The sequence below is a fragment of the Parasteatoda tepidariorum genome, chromosome 12 (assembly GCF_982258835.1).
Source record: "Parasteatoda tepidariorum strain Cologne lab strain chromosome 12, Ptep-v5.0, whole genome shotgun sequence".
Classification (NCBI taxonomy): Eukaryota; Metazoa; Arthropoda; class Arachnida; order Araneae; family Theridiidae; genus Parasteatoda; species Parasteatoda tepidariorum.
Genome location: NC_141766.1, coordinates 63,310,978 through 63,330,782, shown reverse-complemented (window position 1 = coordinate 63,330,782; position 19,805 = coordinate 63,310,978). Strand labels below are relative to the sequence as shown.

The following is a 19,805-nucleotide window of genomic DNA, read 5'->3' as shown; positions in this document are numbered from 1 at the left end:
AACTGCAACGGAATACTTGCGTTAGAGAAATATTTTTTTTCTAAAAATGATAATCAAATTTAGAGTCTTTTTTTTTTATTATTATTACGGGTTTTTAACTTTAAATTTCACAAGAAACACTTGAAATTAATTTCTCAAATTTTTAGTTTTACACCTATATTTTTACGACTCAAATAGTTGTTTCTACACAGATCCATTTTTATAATAGTTCTAGGTAATTTGCATTGTAATTGTAGCTTTTTCCTAAAATGGCAGTCAAGATTAGAATTTATCAATTTATATATTTAATTTATGCATTTATAATTTATTTATTTTTCTTATGAGAAAAGGTGTCTCATGAGGTGAATCTATGGCTAACCACACATTGAATTTAAGAGTTTTTTCATTAACTAAAATTGCACTGTAAGTTTAAAAATATTATTAAATTTCATTGAAGAGGTTCTCCCGATTGAACTCAACTGTCGAAAGACAGGCCTTTTTATTTAATTTTCACTAAGAAACTGATGGTGGATAATTACTCCATTTGACGGTATTTTTCGATGAGTGTGAAATACAAGGCCGCCACCCAATCACAATTTGAGACACAAAGGGAGCAATATATTAGGTTCTCTATTCATTTTTTTGTAACTAAATTAGGCCTATACAATTTTACTCGAAACCACACAAATCGCATCAATTTATTGACTTTAAATTTTGCGGTAAAATTCGCAGAAGTACTAAAAACTAACTAACTAACTAACTCAGTGGCGCGACAGCCCATTAAGAGGGCCAAGGCCGACTGTGCCCATCTCAGTTTTCTTGACCTTGGGCTCTGGGGTGCAGGAGCATATGTTCCGGTCAGGTGGTCAGCCGAACGCGGAACCCCCAGTGTTAGTTCCCAAGCATGCTTGGTACTCATTTTATCGACCCACTGAAGGGATGAAAGGCTGAGTCGGCCTTGCCCGGCCCAAGGATCGAACCAAGGACCTGTGGCACGACAGCGCGAAGCGCTACCGCTAGTACTAAAAACTATCCAGCGCTATTTCTAATAATCTACTAATTTTTTTCCAATCTTTTTTGCGTCTAATAATACTAGGTCATCAAAAATTTGCTAAGTACGAAAAAATAATATCTAGAAAACCCAAATTAAAAAATTCAACCTAAAATCCAAGATGTCGAGAGTGGAGATCTCTCAAAGCTTGAAACTATTAAAATTTTAATAATTGTGTATATTTAAAAATGTACTTTTATTGCAATCATTAATGAAAGCAAAATTAACATATTGCTCATATGTAAAAATACATAATAACTTCTTTCATACCTTATGTCTTTCTTGCATTACCCTTCTGATAGTGCATCAAAAAGTTCAATTCACCTGTTATTTTTTTTTCTGCAGCAACCCATCGATTATAAATCGGTATACAAATTGATATGGTGTCGTTGGTGCAACAATTGAACCCTTCTAATTATTCACCCAAGCTAAGACAAGAAGAGACGATCTAATTAGTGTATTCTGCTGAGCTTTAATCAGTGGCTAGACTAAGCTCATTAAAATGAAACCTCCAATTCTTTCTCCGTAAATATCCTTCCAATGACGGAACTTTGTTACTACCTTTTAATTGAGCTCTTTTCATTAATAAGAGACTTTTAAAGGAAACTGGCTTCTTCTTAAATCTAATTACGTTGGGATACTTCTTTTTCACTTTTAATCAATTCCCGGAGGTCTAATATTTTGTTTTCAGTTAATCGAAGTGCAGGTTATTAACAGTTTTGCAAAGTAAGCAATAACGGCTGATAGTTCAATCGCCGGTAACCGTTTATTTGCTCCTGGTTCAGATTGAAATTAAAGGCTGTTTCTTGCCGTCTTACCAATTAAAGAAGGCTATAGATACTCTAATTTGTAATTGAAGAAAGCGAAGAAGATGTCGGGTGGGGCACAGAAAATTAGGCAACCAAAATTTGTTTTAATCGATTATTTCTATTGATTTCAATAGTTGAACCAATCTGCAAAATTGTTGATGAGCTTACGCAGCTAAAAATAGATATCAATTTCTGCAAAATTGATTCATTAATAAGTTTCACCGGCGAAAATTATTCCGAAAGATCTGGTACTTCATAAAAAATTGAATCTTAAATATATGTCTTAATGGATTAAAAATTTTAATAAATCCCGTTTAAATTCACAATTTCAAAACCAGCACAACTAGTTTTGACTCGTTAGTGTTAAGTTAATCTACTTTAGCAACATTTTGCTTACAACTTGTACAGGGTATCAAGAAATTTCCCGTGAAAAGCAAATTTGGTAGAAAACGCAGTCCTTTAATTAAAAAAAGGAAGTTTTAAAAAAATTCAGAAATTGAAATTGAGTGTGGGGTTATGTAGGGAGCAGTATATGGGGTAATGTGGTGAATGCTTTCTGTAATAAAAGTATTCCTTAGTTGAAATTTCAAGGACAGTTTTGCATGAAAGTGACTGAATAATATCGCTACTATTGAATACTATAGTGACTAATAATACTGAATAATATAGTTGCTTAATAATATTGCGAATTTAAAGCACTGTGCTTTTGTAAAGCTTAATATTAGAATAAAATATCTATTTAGTATTAACAAATACGAAGTACCACTTTTTTCATTATTTTTTCCTAATTTTTCAGGGCAAGGTGTAGATGGGTGAATCTAGCGCCTCTTGAATGATTTGTAAGTGCCCCTTCTCTAATCAAAAAAAAAAAAAAAAAAATTATAACTATAATATGAAACAGAGGGACTATAGTGAAGAGATATTCTGGCATTTATAATCATTAAGTTTGCCTTAATTTACGATAACGAAAATCGTAATTGTGATAAAAAAGTGGAATTTTGATAAGGTACTAAATTGAACCGTTGCATGCACTTCCCACATTGAAATTAAATACATCGATAACACAGAAATAAATCCTTATTTTACAATAATTAGATTTAAAGTTCAGTCAATTGCTATTATTATCTATGAAGTGAACTAAAAAAAGTCTCATAAATAAAAAACACATCTTTTTTATAATTCGCTGTGTTATTTTTTCGGAAGCTTGCGCCCTTAATCCCCTTCAGGCATTGGGTTAGCCCATTAATGCCTAATAGTAGGATCCTAATTAAATGTAATATATATATATATATATATATATATATATATATATATATATATATATATATATATATATATATATATATATATATATATATATATATATATATATATATATATATATATATATATATATATATATATATATATATATATATATATATATATATATATATATATATATATATATATATATATATATATATATATATATATATATATATATGGGTCATTCTCACAAAAACAGACATTTTCATGTCCCCAGTATATTTTATGTTTGTTTTACAACTTACGAAAAATTTTTTTTCACGGAAAGTGTCCTTCAGAATGCAAGCTAACAAAAGAATAAAAATAAAATTATCAATTTTTATTTTTTATTAATTTTAGGTAATAAAAATATACCAATATGTCATTCCCTCACTTGTCCCCACTGCTGATTTAAAAAAAGAAAAAAATTGTTTCTGAAATAAAAATTTTTTTTTTACAAATTTGTGGTTTTTATTTGAGAATATTGAAATATAGAATTCAGAAAATAAATTTTAGATTTAATTTCTGATAAAAATATTAACACAGCACTATTTTAAACTTTGTCCCCAGTGTTTCGCGTCATTCCCTCACAACAATGTTCTTATCACCTGCAATCATCTTAGAATAAAAATATTTTAATAAAAACTTCAGAAGTTAACAACTGGCATCATAGAACAAAATTGCAGTATGTTTCCATCTTCAACTTAAAGAAGCTTTGCTGTGGAATAAATTTGAATGAATCAAGCCAGGTAAAATTTTTTACATTTGTCATTCCCTCATGTCGTTTTTTAGAGTAAAATAAAATACAACTTCATCGAGAAAGTGGATAATTATATGTTGCTTTCTTGTATGAATATAATTGTATGTGATTGACTTCAGAAATTAATAAAGCCTAACTGTTATTTTTAAATTTTATTGAATTCGTCATTCCCTCACTAGTGTATAAAGTGAGGGAATAACGCTGAAGTGAGGGAATGATTCAAGATGAGTATATTATTAAATTTTTTTTTGTTCAATCGTGCCAGCCAATTTTATTTCCCAAACCTGTAAAAACTATTAAATATATAAGACTAAATTATAATAAATATTAGATATACTTAGTATGTTATCATTTTCAAACTTTAGGTAGATGTAACTTAGATAAAAACATGTATTAAAATAAAATATCATTCCCTCACTATTAGTGTAAGTCCCTCACTTTTTGAATAGTGAAAATAATTAATTTACTTATTAATTAATTTGAAAAATAAATTAATAAATTGATTTATTAAACTAATTAATTTTTTTATTAAATTAATTAATTAATTATTAATTATTATAAATTAATAATTATAAATTAATTATTAAAAAAATTAATTAATTTAAATATTAAGTATAATTTATAGGATATATACTTTCTTTATAATGCCATTACATATTTCTATTAATATAGAAAGTTTCAGAGCTTTTTATTCACTTTACTTTTTTGGGATTTTATGAACTGAAAAATGACAGTTTTCGTGAGAATGAACCATATATATATATATATATATATATTGATTTATTATTAAATTATATTTTTCTTTCACGTTTAATTTGCTATCTATTTGTCCTTTGGGCAAATTTGGAACAATGTCAGTGTTTCGTTTGATGCCAAAAGTTGAAAGCTTTTAAAATATGAAGTTGTGGGACATTCCTGAAAAAAGAATATTCCCTGAATAAAATTTTTTGTTGTAAATTACTTTTTTCCGGGAAGTTGTGAAAATTACTTTCGAGTCAGACATTTAAAAAAGCTGCATCATCAACTAAATAAATGAAATTTGACGCCTTTGAAAACCAAAAATAATGAAATTTAATTTGTGACAAAACTAATAATTTACAGGAGCTTTTCATCTATTTTAGAACCGTTCCTGAAAGGGGATCATAATAATTAACGGGTTTACCTTGATATGAAGAATTATGACTTTACAAAATAAACTAAAGAATTTATTTAAGAAACAAAAATTACTATAATGTCTACAAATTTAAAAGAACAAATATACGTGGTGTTATAAGAATGTGAAATGATTTGAGAAAATTAAACAAGAAAGAAGGTAGTCATTTACGATTTTTTGCGTTCTGTTTAAGAGAGTAAAATATTTATTCTCACTAAGATTCAAATCAGTTACAGAGATTGTCACCAGATGGCACTGGTAAGAAAGAAACACACTCATTGTTTTCAAAATAAGCATTATTTTAAAAACATCTCTAGAAATATTTATAAAAACTTCAATTTTTTAAAATTCATTTTTAGAACTGTAAATTTGAAAACCTTGTTTATATTCAATAAATTATTTTATCGTATGGAAGTGATAAAAAAGAAGGCAATTGTCACAACACTTCTAAAGAATCTCCTCGAAAAAAATTAATATAAATCAAAATTATGGAATTAGAAAATAAGATTTTGTAAAACATCAACTTAAACAAACACAATTCTTAATTATTAGAAATTTCTTCAAATTTCTGACAATATAGTGTGAATACCTATTCAAAAATTAGATCACAAATGCTTCTCTAAAAAATTAATAAAAAGAGAGAAGGAGAGAGAAAGAAGAGGGAAAAATAAGAAAAGGAAGAAAGAAAAAAAATTGTAGGTGTTTCTTTTTTTCTTTAATCTTTTTAATATGGACACTTTCTACCACTTTTTTACATGATCAGCTAATAATATGTTTACAATAGCTTGGCAAAACTTTTTCTAATAAGGGCTCCCAGTGGTTCGCCAAAACCTTTAAGCTAATTTTAAAATTCATACCGTAAAATATACTCCTTATTTTTAAAAAATTGATCGATAAATTTTTCTTGATCTCCACAAAGATCTTAAAAGTTATTGCATTTATAGAAGCCTGATACAATATAATAACGGTGTCCAATTTTAGGATCAGATGTTTATGATCCAAATTAAAGTGGTTAGGAAAGCTTCTTATTACTCTAATGAGTAGTTTGCTACCACTTAAATATTTTCCGCAAAAGTTTCGTAACCAATATAAATAACTTTTCCCGCATATTATTCCCTAAATAATGTTATTTCATATATCAAAAATATCTTTGTAGAACAACCTTGAAACATCCACCATATCAATAAAAATATTTTGCTCCTGAATAGATAAAAGGACAAAACTTAACCAAACATTAATAAATGTTACGAGCTCACAAGAGTTTTAGAAAAAAGTATATTATTCACTATACTGAGTTGTTTTATGTATCGAAATAACCATCATGGAATAGAATTAAGAAGCCCACTCCATCTTGTATTTCAGGTTCAATTTTTGATGTTTTTTGCACTTCTGTCATATGATATTATTCAGCTGCGTATACCTTCAAAAAAAAAAAAGTAGAAAATAAAGAAGTTGCCTTACTAAATTTAGAGAAATGATTTATTGAACATTTAAGAATTTTTCTTTAAAATTTTGATGCAATAAAATTATACGATTTGTAGATTTGAGAAAGTAATTTAACACTACACGTTTCTCAGTATTTAGATTCTTTAAAATCTAATTATATTTCAGTTTAAACTGCAGAAACTCAGAAAAAATTGATCTGAAATACCGCAAGCTTTATATCTCAAACTGTGAAAGGCGGTCTTGTATTTTACATGCATCGAAAGATACTGCCAAATAAAATCCACCATCAGTATCTTAGTGAAAAATAAAATAAAAAGGCCTACCCTTCGACAATTGAGTTTGGTCTGGAGAACCTCTTCAACGAAATTTAATAGTATTTTTAAATGAGTAGAATTAAAAAACTTTTAAATTCAATGTGTGGTTAGCCATCGATGAAAAATTAAATAAAAAGGATTAAAAGCATATTTCCCTGCCCGTCTCCACCCCTTCAAGAGTTCGGTGGGGAGAAGAAAGGCCTTTAAAAACACAATATCTATTAAAACTTTTCCTTTTCAAATGAAGGCTAAACTATCACGAATTTTTCACAAAAATCTGAAAAATTCATGCGTGAAAGGGCAATAGGTTAAAATGCATCTGCAACAAGTTTGCCGCAGTTCATGAAAACTTTTTCATTACGATACCTTCAATATTATCATATAAACATGAACGAATCCTATAAAATTCGACAACCCTGTTTCTACCTTGCACTACACGTTTATCACCATTTGAGGGGTTCACAGTGCCCCCGGGGGCAGCTATTAAGGGACTGGTCTTCCCCATCCAAAACTGTAAATCTAGAGGAAATTGATTTATCTTGAGCGTGGCCAACGAAGGCGTGATGATTCTTTTCATTTTCATGAAACTTCGGTATTTTGAAATGTATCTTCTGTCAAAAGCTTTCTCTTCAACAAATTACGATTTCTGTCCCAGATAAATGTTATAGACCTGCGTCTTAAAAAATGAGAAACATTTAAGAGTATTTAATTAAGTAATAGTGAAAATGTTATAAGATGAGAGATAAGACTATTAATCGGCACATATGACCAGTATTTATCGCGATAATAATATTTTTAGATTTGCGGTTTTAAGCTTGGATAAAATCCTTTATGAAATAAAACTATTTAATAAATTATGAATAATTATTTCATTTTATTCAATGTTTTTATTTCTTTTTTTTTTTTAAGATTTGTTTATAGCAGAGTATTTTAAATTTTTTGGTGAGTGGACCCCATAATCCTTAGAAAAATTTTGTGGGACACCATCAACATTGCGCGAATTCGATAAACACATGGGTGAAACTACCAATTTCTACACTCGTACTGTATTATACTATAGCAGTTTTTTACTTTAAATGTAAAGACATAAAAAAATGTGAAAAATTTAAATATGGAATAAACTTGAAAGTATAATACAATAATAAAAATACTTCGCTACATTTTCGTTTCTTCTTCATCTTATCATTATCTATTTTCAGGTAGATTGTGTAAAAATATTTGATAATTATTAACTTATTATAAGTTAAAAAAATAAATAAATAAATAAAATTCAAAATTTCTAGCATTTTTGGCTATTTTTGCTGCAGAGTTCGAAAACCTTCTCGGGGTCTGGACTCAAAGTTTCTTAAACTATGGGTCCAGACTGAAGAATATATTAAATCCTCTTTTTTTAGTATGAATCTTACATTAACTTTCTTAACCCTTACATGAGTTTGACAGCAAATATATATATATATATATATATCCTGTTAGTATATTTCCAAAGAAAAAAAAAGATCAATAAATAAGATAATACAAAAATTTGGGATTCCTTGTAATAAATTAGAAAAATATTACAATAGTGAGAGGATTTTAAATAAGTCAGAAAGTTTTTTTTTTTACAGTAAGTGGACAAAAAATACATCTTAGAGTTTTCTTTTGATCGTAAAACAGAGATTAAAAAAAAAATAAAAAAATGGAAATATAACTGCGTACCCTCCAATAACTGTGATTTCAGTGATAAACTTTCTTCAGTGGTAGTCAACAGTAGCAGAAAGTGTTAAAACCATCCGAAATGCAATATAACTTTCAACGGAACTAAAAGCATGATTATGTTTTAAATTGATCTTTTACACATACTTTTAAACTATTTACATGTAGTGATGATTGAAATTCGTTTAATGTATTAAACATAATGCATTAGCTTATATTTTTTCATTGCATGATATTAAATATTGAATATCCCAGTTTTCTAAATCTCGCAATAATCTCTTCACCTTTAAGTTTCATTCAAACTTAATCTAAGTTTTTTCTCACCTTTACTTTTCCAGAAACAAATTAAAATATAGCGACAACAATTTTTAATTTTTTAATTTTCAGTAAAGACATCGAAATGTGTCTTAACATTTTCAATTATTTCCAGTTTTATGAAACAAGAAAGATGTTATAGAGAGGAAAATAATCTGCACAATTATGACTCGTTGTTTTACAGCTAATTATGGGCATTGACGGCACTGTGAGTTCAATGGGTTCCTGTTCAGAAGGGTCGCGTAGTCAGTTGTTGAGCTGTACTATGGGTACAGTTTCTTTCCCCATTAAGTCTAAATTGAGGAAATTGCCTCACGAATGAGTGGTGCTGCTATCTGTCAGTAGGTTTCTGAACTAAGGCGTACTTTCACCCTAGCGGAGCTCTCTTGTCAAAGGAAAGGCGCACCTTCCTGACTTTATTCAAAACAAGTCATTAGCTGGTGAACTTGGCTTGTCCAAGCATTATTAGAAGCAGCAATAAAAAGGTTAAATACGTCGACAGGCAATAAAAACATAATTAAGACAACTGAACTAAATTTTAAGTTCTCGTTAATATATATAGTCATTTTTTTATTGCACATATAAATAGTTACACACTTTACAATTCACTAGACAATTTAAAAGCTACTATCAATCAGTATTTTCCTTAAATGCTGGAAATTGAGAAATTTATTCTCAGGCATTGCTCTTTGTTCTCTACAGCAATAGCTTGCAGCATTTTTGTCTTTAACTTGCTGACTGGGAAATTATAACCTAAAAAAGAAATTTATTAATGAGTGCATTAAAAATAATATAAAACAAAACAATATGCATATTTTCATTTTAAACTCAAGAGATTTATAAGTACAGTTCAGATTGAAAGAAATAAACTTAAGTACTATTGATATCAAATTAAGTATTTCGAAACAGTCTTTTCTTTAGAGAGTGGCCATAATTAAGAAAAATTTAAACACTTGTGACAAATATTTCATTAGGCTGTCGGAAGTTTTAAAAGTTTTAATTTCAGTTTAATTTTAGGAATTAATTAGGCCAGTTTTACATCAGATATATTTCCTTTAATTCTCAAATATACTTTGACAGAGAGAATTAGTAAAAACAATTTATTTCTTCAATATATCTTTCCTGACTATATTTTTAAATTTCTCCCTGATTAATTTATTATATATACATTATTATTAAAAAAAATAAACCTATTATGAACTGTTTCTTCGCGTGCTTCTGAACGATGACGAACGTACATTTCTGGGCATGGCTTTCCTTCTAAGCAATTTTTATCCTGATTATGTGTCTTAACTCAACGCCTCCTATGACTGAAAGCCTACACACGGTTTTTTATAGGTAGTCCGATCAGACCACTGTGAAGGATATCCAATTAACGCACGAGTCATTTAATAAAGAATATAGTTAAAATAAGAAAGTGGTAGCAAATATACGACTAAAAATTTATTTTATTTATGAATATTATTGGTTTGCCTTATTCACTTGTCAACCACTACAGATTCAAATATATAAGATAAATTTTTCTCAATTACTTTTACAAAAAGTTTTGGGTTCATGCGCACAACTGGTTCACTTTTTAAACAGTCTGCGCGGACTACTTATAAAAGAACGTGTGGAGGCTTCTTGATGTAGGAGGTGATGCCTAACTCCCCTAGAAGCTTATTGCAACATTAAGCGACCAACTGTTATTTATATAGCTCTTAGACTTGTACATTTCGGAGAAAAAAAATAGAGTAAAAATGTCACTGAAAAAAAAATCTCAGATTTAAATCCCTACTACCGAATGAAACAAGATCAAATAATTTTACAAATGCAACAAAAAATTTTCTCCCCAGTGTAAAGGTTTTTTACGAAGGCTCTGTTCTCATAAGAAATAGCGTTTTTTAGTGAATAATAAGCCGTTTTTATTACAGTTAGGAATTTTTTATTCATGGCTGTCCACCTTTTTCGCATCTGTAAAAATGTGTGCAAATTAGGAGCTCTTTATGTATATTAATGATTTTCATCTATGCCAAAACATTTCGCTTAATTTGTGATTTTATCGCTTAATTGAATTAATGAATTGGGTAATAATGATTTAAGGAACTTTTTAACTCGTTAAAATCCAACTTTTACATTGAAATAATGTGAAATGGTCTATCAGAAAAAAAATTGTAATACAATGTTGTTTTTGGTTAGGTGAATATTTAAAATTTATTTTATACAATGTGAATATTCTGCTGAATTGGCAACAATTTTAGTTAAAAAAAAGCCACATTGATGATCCACAATAAAATGTTTTTATGCATTAGCATGGTGGACCATATTTCATAATACTACTAAATGAAATAGTTGCGCCTCCAATCCATAACTTTTGAAGAAAAAAAACTTTTTCAACGTTTAAGTTTGTGTTTTTTAAAATTGAAGTAAGAATAGCAAAATTGTTTCTTCTTTTAAAAAGAATTGTTTAGTTATTTCTAGTTATTTTTTCTTTTGTTTTTGTTTCATTTTTAGAATTTGTCTTAATCTAAACTTTATTTTCTAAAAATAAATTTAGTTATAGTTATTAGCACATTTTATCATTTTTATTTTTGACACATTTAATTTCAATTTTTTTAAATTTTATTTTAAGTATATACTGGGTGGCCTTCTCCAAAATTATAATAGTTCATAATGCGATAATTATAAATCATATGCTTTTTTATACATTTTTTATGCTCTTTTTCATAATACGTATAGGTTTATATATATATATATATATATATATATATATATATATATATATATATATATATATATATATATATATATATATATATATATATAAACCTATAAGTTGTTTATAAACTTGCATATTCAAACAAATAATGAACTAAACTGAAAATACCATTTCGTAAAATATCTGTAGTTTTCTTTACAAATGTAACTTCATACTTGAAATACCCACACCAGAATTAGAAAAGATGAAGTACTTCGACAAATGCAACAAAAAAATTATTCCCCAGAGTTATCGCTTACGTTTCTTGGGGCCTAAAAACTGAGAAAAGAGTCATCGAAGTTATTGTTTTTTTATTTTTTTTTTAATCGAAAAAATTGCTTTGTATTTTGCTTTAATTTGTAAACTTTAATTGAGGAAAATTGCTATCAGTCACCTGTTTTCTACATTTCTAAAAAAATCTAACTAAAATTTTTAAAAAGAAGTTATTAGATTTAAAAACTGCTAGGATTTATGCATGCTTTTTATTTTTAATTCATAAGCTTTTATTTTTTTCTCTCTCATATGAACAGTTGTAATCCACGTACTTTAAAACATCATTTAAACTAACGCTCCTATGCTATCAGAGCTGACCTATCGAGCAATATTGGACCAAACAAGTTCGCAAGTTAACGTTATTTTAGTATTCGTTATGTTATTACAGAGATGCCAACTGCTGCGGACACGCCAAAATAATTTAAAAAACTGTAACTAACTACAACCTAAATTTTGCAAATAGTTGACAATATATGCTTGCTTCTAAAAATGTAAGCATGTAATAAGTACTATAAAGTGGTGAATTATATAACCTGCGCATTGTTTAGAAATAGTGGTGGAATAAAATCTACTAAATCGAACTTATGAAACCAAGAATTACAATTAATAAACTACCACTTGAAAATATTTATTCGCTATGCTTATGTTAGCTCTTTTCTCCAACAATAAATGATAAGTCGGCCTGTCTAATTCAGGGGCTCTAATTTAAACTAAAAGCACAAAATCATTTTAAATAGGTATTTTTTTTTTTTAGATAAAAAAGTTATAGTGAATACTAACAATGATAAAATAATAGGGTCACTATATATTAATTCATAAAAATCTTTATATTTTAGAGTGGTAACTATTGATGTCCAGTCTAAGGCAAAATCGTGTACTTTTGAGCAGTTTCATTTCAAAATATTTAGAAAGCGACCCGAAAAAGAGCCTATATTTGTCTTGTTCAATCCCTGGATGAGATCTTTTCCGGCAAAACTCTCTCCTTTTTGCAGAATGAGAAATGATTTCTAAGGGATGAAATACAATGTGCAACATAAAATTATGTCCAAGTGAAATTTTTCTGTAAATTCTGAATTAATTCGTATTTTTTTATTATAATTTTATTGTATTTGTAATGACTCAGTAATAATATTCCCTATTATAGTAGTAATGTTAACATTAACACAAAACTGCTGCAAAAGTTTAGGCCCAAATGATGCTTATTAAGAGAAAATAATGTCTCTCTAAATTGCAATTTATTTCATTTTATAACGGCGATCCAATTCTGAGTTTACGACTATCAATTTTCAACTCCGTAGACTTGTAATTTTGAATCCAGTCCAGAAGTCAAAAGAACTCAAGCTTTGGGATAAACTAGCCTTCTTGGAGGACTTTTTGAAGAAACAGCGTTACATGGGAAGAAATATCCCACAGAAACACTTCCCACGGATTAGTCCGATGGCAAAAGGTGTCTAACCTTTGATCAGTCTACCATATTTTACTTGATTTTTTTTCTTATATATACAACCGTCGTTGATCCAATTTTATGGGTTTACGACTACAAATGTTCAACTCCGTAGCCTTGTATTTTTAAACCCAATCCAGAAGACAAGGGAACTCTTGGATCGAGGTATAGGGAGAAATTTGCCTTCGTGGAGGACTTTTTGATGGAGCTAACCCGCATTTGCGTTACATGGAGAGGAAGACCACGAGAACCTCCCACGGTTAGGATGACGCAAGGGGACTCTAACCCATGATCCGTCTACCACTGAGGATATTTCACGTCAACACTGTGGTCGGTGCAAGCCGGATGTGGAATTCGTATCGACTAGGATTCGAACCCGGTTTGCCTCATTGGAAGGAGAACGCTCTTGCCCTGAGCTTTCGCGGCTCATTTCACTTCATTTGTAAAAATTTCAAATAAATTTTTTGCACTTACTTTATTAACAGCATCAATGACTAAAACTTTAATGTCTATAGAGCATTTCAAAAGCATGTGAAATAAATTTTTTCCAGCCAGGGTATTATGAGTTGAAATTTTAACAGAAAAAGAACCAGCAGTGACTTGTAATAACGCTTTATAACTTAACTAAATCTCGTCAATAACATTCCTTTGCTTAAAAAAGTTAAAGTATTTTGTCTTTAGTTGTTTGAAACTGATGTGCTCAAGCATTTTTCAAAGTGTCAAATATTTAAATGGCAAGCATTGGTATTTCGTAAAACAATACTATATTTCAATCTGATATATTATTTATTTTATATTATAACCGTCGTTGAGCAGCCGACCCAATTTTTGGGTTTATGACTACTAATGTTCAATTCCGTATCCTTGTAGTTTTGAACCCAATCCAGAAGACAAGGGAACTCCTGGATCAAGTATTGGGAGAAATTTTCCTTCGAGGAGGACGTTTTGATGGAACTAACCCGCATTTACGTTACACGGAGAGAAAGACCACGAGAAACTTCCACGGTTAGCCTGAAGGCAAGGGGACTCTAAACCGTGATCCGTCTACCACTAAGGACATTTCACGTCAGCACTGGTTCGGTGCAAGCCGGATGCGGAATTCGCATCGACCAGCCATCGCCGGGATCGAGCCTTGGTTCACTTTATTGGGAGGTGAACTCTCTGTCCCCCTGAGCCATTTCGGGTCAGTCTGATATATTGCAAATCTGAACACTGGCTGAAATTTAGAAATAAAAAAAAAGTAATCAAAAAATTGTACTTGCCGAATTATTTGGCACCATGGCATAGCCCGCTGTTGAAAGTAATTTAATATTGACCCTAATATAATTGAAGAAATAAGAAATAAAAAAAAAAACAATTCTTTCAAACATATACTATAAAGCTTTTGTAGCAGAGACAACCCACAAAAAAATATCAAATCAAACAACGAAAATTTAAGTTAAAAAAATCGTGATTATTGAATAAAATTAAAAGTATATAATGCTAATATATAATGTTAAACTGGCCATTTGTGCGTATTAAGAATAAAATAATTTTGCTACCAGTTTCTTATGCTTTTAAAAATAAGAAGCGGAAAGTCATGTAATTTTCAGTGTGTCAAATATGGGGGAATAATAGCATAATTATTGCATTCTAAGAAGAAACAAGAATTTTGTTTTCTTAAAATAATTGCTCATTTAACACTCAGACCTTTTCCATTAACTTATAATACTAATTCTGGCTGTGGAAGCTAACACCGCCAAAACTTTTCATTGATTTTTCTGACAAAAAAAGGACATTTTTGAAATTTTTTTTTTTTGTGAGAATGATAATAATAGTAATAAAATAAGACAAAATGTAAAGAATATGGTGTATATATTTTATCTTATTAGTATTACTATCATTTCAATAAAGGAAAAATATATACTTACAAAAATGACTGTTTATAATATACTATGATTTCAGAAACAGTTTTTAAGAATTGGGACTCATTTATTTTGCTCAGTCTCGTAAATAATTCCAATTGGCCAATAATTCTCTGCATTTTCTATTTTGTAACATAAATTGCCTGAATGAACCCATTGAAATTGAAAATATCAGCAATAAACAAAGGGTATGGAAATTTTTTACAAAATATGAGTTTGTGATAATTATAATAAAATCATTTGCTTCAGTTAAAAATTTCGAAAATAAAGAAAGAAAATACAAGAAAACAAAAGTTTAGGTCAGTACATATTTAGAAAATAATTTTTATACATTTTCTGGAAGAATATTTATTCTTATAACTTATTGCTACAAATTTAATTCACATAATTTTGCAAAATTAAAAAATATATAAATAAACAATAAATTAATTGATTTTATTAGTTATTTAAACTTCATTTATAGCAAAATAAATTATTATCTTTAATTCATTTAAAATATTAAAACGAATTGTTTAACATGATATATTTTCTAATTATAACAAACCTATCTATGTTATTCAAAAAAAAAAAAAAAAAAATTATGACTAAATTGCATTTTGTGTTTTGAAAATCAATATACATTAAAATAAAATTATATGAGGGTCAATGAAAAAGAATAAATTTATAAAAAAATGTTTACTTACAAGCAAGTTGTCCATTTGGATCTTCTTCATTTTCTTATTCCTCAGGAAACTCTGAACATTTTTTTTATCACACAAAAAAAAAATGTAAGGCCTTCTATGAGTCCAACAACTGTGTTAATAATCCTTTCTTAATTTTACTTACTTTACAATTTTTCTATTAACAAAGCAGAGTAGACTGTGTAATTTATAGTGGATTGCATGAAGCAATTTATTTGAATACTTTAATTATCCCTTGTACTGTATTAGGATACCCATTTGATAATAAGGGGTAATAATCAGGTGAAATAATGGTAGCACAAACAAAGTGATCACATTAGGGTGACGCACTGGATGAGTACTAGTGGCGCCAGTTCAGCCTTTGTATACTTAGAGCTACATATTGGAAATTGAAGCATATAGTTCAATGTATACATTAATTCTATTAAGGACAAAGTATTTAGCAATTTTTAAAACTACTTATGGCTACATACACAGCGATGCCAACTTGCTCCGGGCAGCAAATATATATTGTAAAGTGTTATTGTAAGTGTTATATATATTGTTTTCCTCTACCAAACACCATCTAAAAATGAAAATACTTAGCCATATATATATATATATATATATATATATATATATATATATATATATATATATATATATATATATATATATATATATATATATATATATATATATATATATATATATATATATATATATATATATATATATATATATATATATATATATATATATATATATATATATATATATATATATATATATATATATAAACTAACTGTTTTTCCAAATAAATATTCTTAGAACAAAATTCTCTCACACGGGTTCACTAACAGAAAAAATATTTTTAAAATGGTACTACGGTAAGTTTTTTAATGTTCTTTTATAAATTTTCTCTATCAATTTTTTTTAGTTTTTTGATGACTCTGTTCACTTTAAAATATTTTAATAATATTAGATCAAAGTTTTTCTTAAAAAAATTAATTTCCTCAAATCGTGATTAAATTCAAGTGATTTAAAACATGTGAATCCGGCAGAAGAGTAGAACAAGCTATTTTTTCTCGAACTCACTATTTTAATTTTTAATTAGTAATTAAAATTCTAATCGGATAAGATGACCTAATTTTGTCTCTTTGCAGTAAGAGAGATAATCAGCAACTGCAATAACAGATGGTAATCGCAACCAGTGGAGAGAAACCGCAAATCAGTTATAATTTTGAAAGCACCATCAATTATAATCTATCAAAGAAATTTCATTGAATATTCAATGTTGCAATCAATTTGCTATTAATCTCATCTGTCAAAATACGGAACTAATTCTTTCTCTCAAACTTTGAAACAATGTTGTAAGCAGACATTAACTTTAACAATATTCACAATCCTTCGTAGAAAATAAATACACACAGAGGTTTAGCAAAATAACATTTCTATACCAATTCAATTGGATCGGATTACCATTTATGCACAAAGTTGGAGCAAAAAGTGTATAACGAAAGAAATAGCATTTGTTTAAACGCTGCCTATTACTATGTTGCTTTGAAAAGTCACCCAAATACCCTCCAAAAATATTCAAGTGATAGCAAAATAATCTAGAAATTCCTAATTTCGCAACTACTTCTATTTAGATACTATTCATCAAGCATGCGTCAGACTTTTAATATACAATAAAATTGGTTAAAAAATATTCTAGTTGAGCAAAATACACATGAAATTTTCAATAGGGATCAAGAAAATTGCATTTCCCACTTGAAAAAATAAAAAAATTCTGCTTATAGTTTAAATTTTGCAACCCCATTAAAAAACGGACTTTCCGGGGTCCTGAAATGTTGACAGACTTTCTGATATAAAAATACGTACTTATGTTATAAATATATATTGAAAGGCAGACTTATCTTCATGGGCCGTCTCTAACCCGCTTTATTCCGACTTTTTATATTGAATTGGTGCAAAAAGTGTTTTTTTTATGAAAAAAGTAGTATAACATGTTATTCAACTAAATGGCTAATATCAACTATTTGTTACCATTTCAGTTCGAAATGTCCCTGCACCTTATAGTTATGTATCTAGTGATAGAAACTTAAATCACTAATAAATTATGGTGGAAGGGAAACTTTTAATTCACCTAGATAAAAGACAAAATTGAAACAATTGTCCTACCACAATATATTTTTTTGAAAAGGAAACCGTCCTATAAATATGACGCTGGGCACTAACAGGTTAAGGTTAACTAAACTAAACTCAGAGGCGCGACAGCCCATAGAGGGCCAAGGCCTACTGTGCCCATCTCAGTTTTCTTGACCTTGGGCTCTGGGGTGCAGGAGCAGATGTTCCGGTCAGGTGGTCTGCCGAACGCGGAACCCCCAGTGTTTAGTTCCCAAGCATGCTTGGTACTCATTTATCGACCCACTGAAGGGATGAAAGGCCGAGTCAACCCTGCCCGGCCCGAGGATCGAACCAGGGACCTGTGGCACGACAGCGCGAAGCGCTACCGCTCAGCCACCGGGCGTCAACAGGTTAAGGTTAAGCAATCTTAAAAACTGTGTCAAAGTTGCAATAAAAAGTTCTTTTTATTAGCAGTCACTCTTGATAAAAAATACGAAACTTCAGATTTCTCAACTAGATATATTTCTTTAGAAAATTAATTATGGTGGTGAATACGAACTTGTTAAAATATGTCTTATTGTCTTACAATGGCTAAAACTTTTTTATTTTTTAAGGACCAGACGAGCCCCGAATCTTGTCTTGAAAATTAAATGCTTATAACGAAATGATAGCATTACAACTTCAGAATATTAAAGAACCATCCTATAAGCACAAAAGGGTAAGAATTGAGATCCGAGATATACATAATTTAAATATTACTGACAAAGAAAAGTATTCTTAAACCTTCTTAATCACTTTTAGAAAAGCAAACATCCCATAGAATTACTAAACCTTAACGTACTTTTTCAACATTTTTGATGAGGTGGAACTCAAAATTTCCTCAGAATACTAAGCATTACTAATTGTAAAATAAAGCGAACATCTAACTTAAAAACTCTTAGTAATTAATAAATATATAATTCAAATTAATATTTTTAATTTTTTAAAAAAATACCATTAAAAGTAGACATTAGTCATCGCTGACTTCTCTGTTAGGAAAGCAAACATCATGGCAGGTATAACTAAAGAATGATAACTACTTCTCATAGCTTTTCAAGGTTTTTACACTTTTAATTTTCAAAAAAAATACCATTAAACCGTAGACATTAGTCATCCTTGACGTTTCCTTAACACATCCCAGAATGGCAGATATAACTACAGAATAATAACAACTTCACATGACCTTAGTAACGTTTTTAATGAAGTGTAACTCAAAATTACATATTATCAACAATGTAACCATTATAAATTAGTAAATATAGTTATATTCAAACTTCTGATCTCCAAATTCATAGTTATTTTATTAAATATAAAATTCAAATTGTTATTTTTAATTCCTGAAAAAAATACAACTAAATCATAGACATTAGTCATCCTTGACATCTCTTTTAAACATTCCAGATGCAACTAAAGAATAATTACTACTTTAAATGAGCTTACTTAACGCTTTTAAGGAACAAAATTTCATATTACCTGAAATATGATCATTGCTAATTCTCAAATATAGTGATATTCAAACTTCTGATCTCTAAATTCTTAGTTACTTATTTATAAATACATAATTTAAAGGATTATTTTTAATTCTTGAATGAAAAAGAAAAAAAAAAGACTTAAACCGTAGACATTAGTCATCCTTGACATCGCTTTTAGGAAAGCAAACATCTCCAAATAGAAGTAAAGAATAATGACTCCTTAACATGACTTTTTAACATTTTGAATGAGGTGTAAACTCAAACATTTTACATATAATCTAAAGCTACTAATCGTTACTAATTGGCGATTATGGCGACATTCAAACTTCATCATAAATATT

The 19,805-nt window shown here is 28.8% G+C and overlaps 2 protein-coding genes across 6 annotated transcripts in view; both read right to left on the bottom strand.

The window, feature by feature from the left end:
• Positions 1–19,805, bottom strand: part of LOC107440707 (homeobox protein Mix.2-like) — an 80,766-nt gene that overhangs the window by 16,433 nt on the left and 44,528 nt on the right.
• Positions 9,343–19,805, bottom strand: part of LOC147801120 (uncharacterized) — a 28,309-nt gene continuing 17,846 nt past the window's right edge. The window contains exon 2 of the mRNA XM_087155853.1: positions 9,343–9,559. Coding sequence (XP_087011979.1) covers positions 9,453–9,559 — 107 coding nt within the window. The 3' untranslated portion in view covers positions 9,343–9,452. The remainder of the gene's footprint in view (positions 9,560–19,805) is intronic.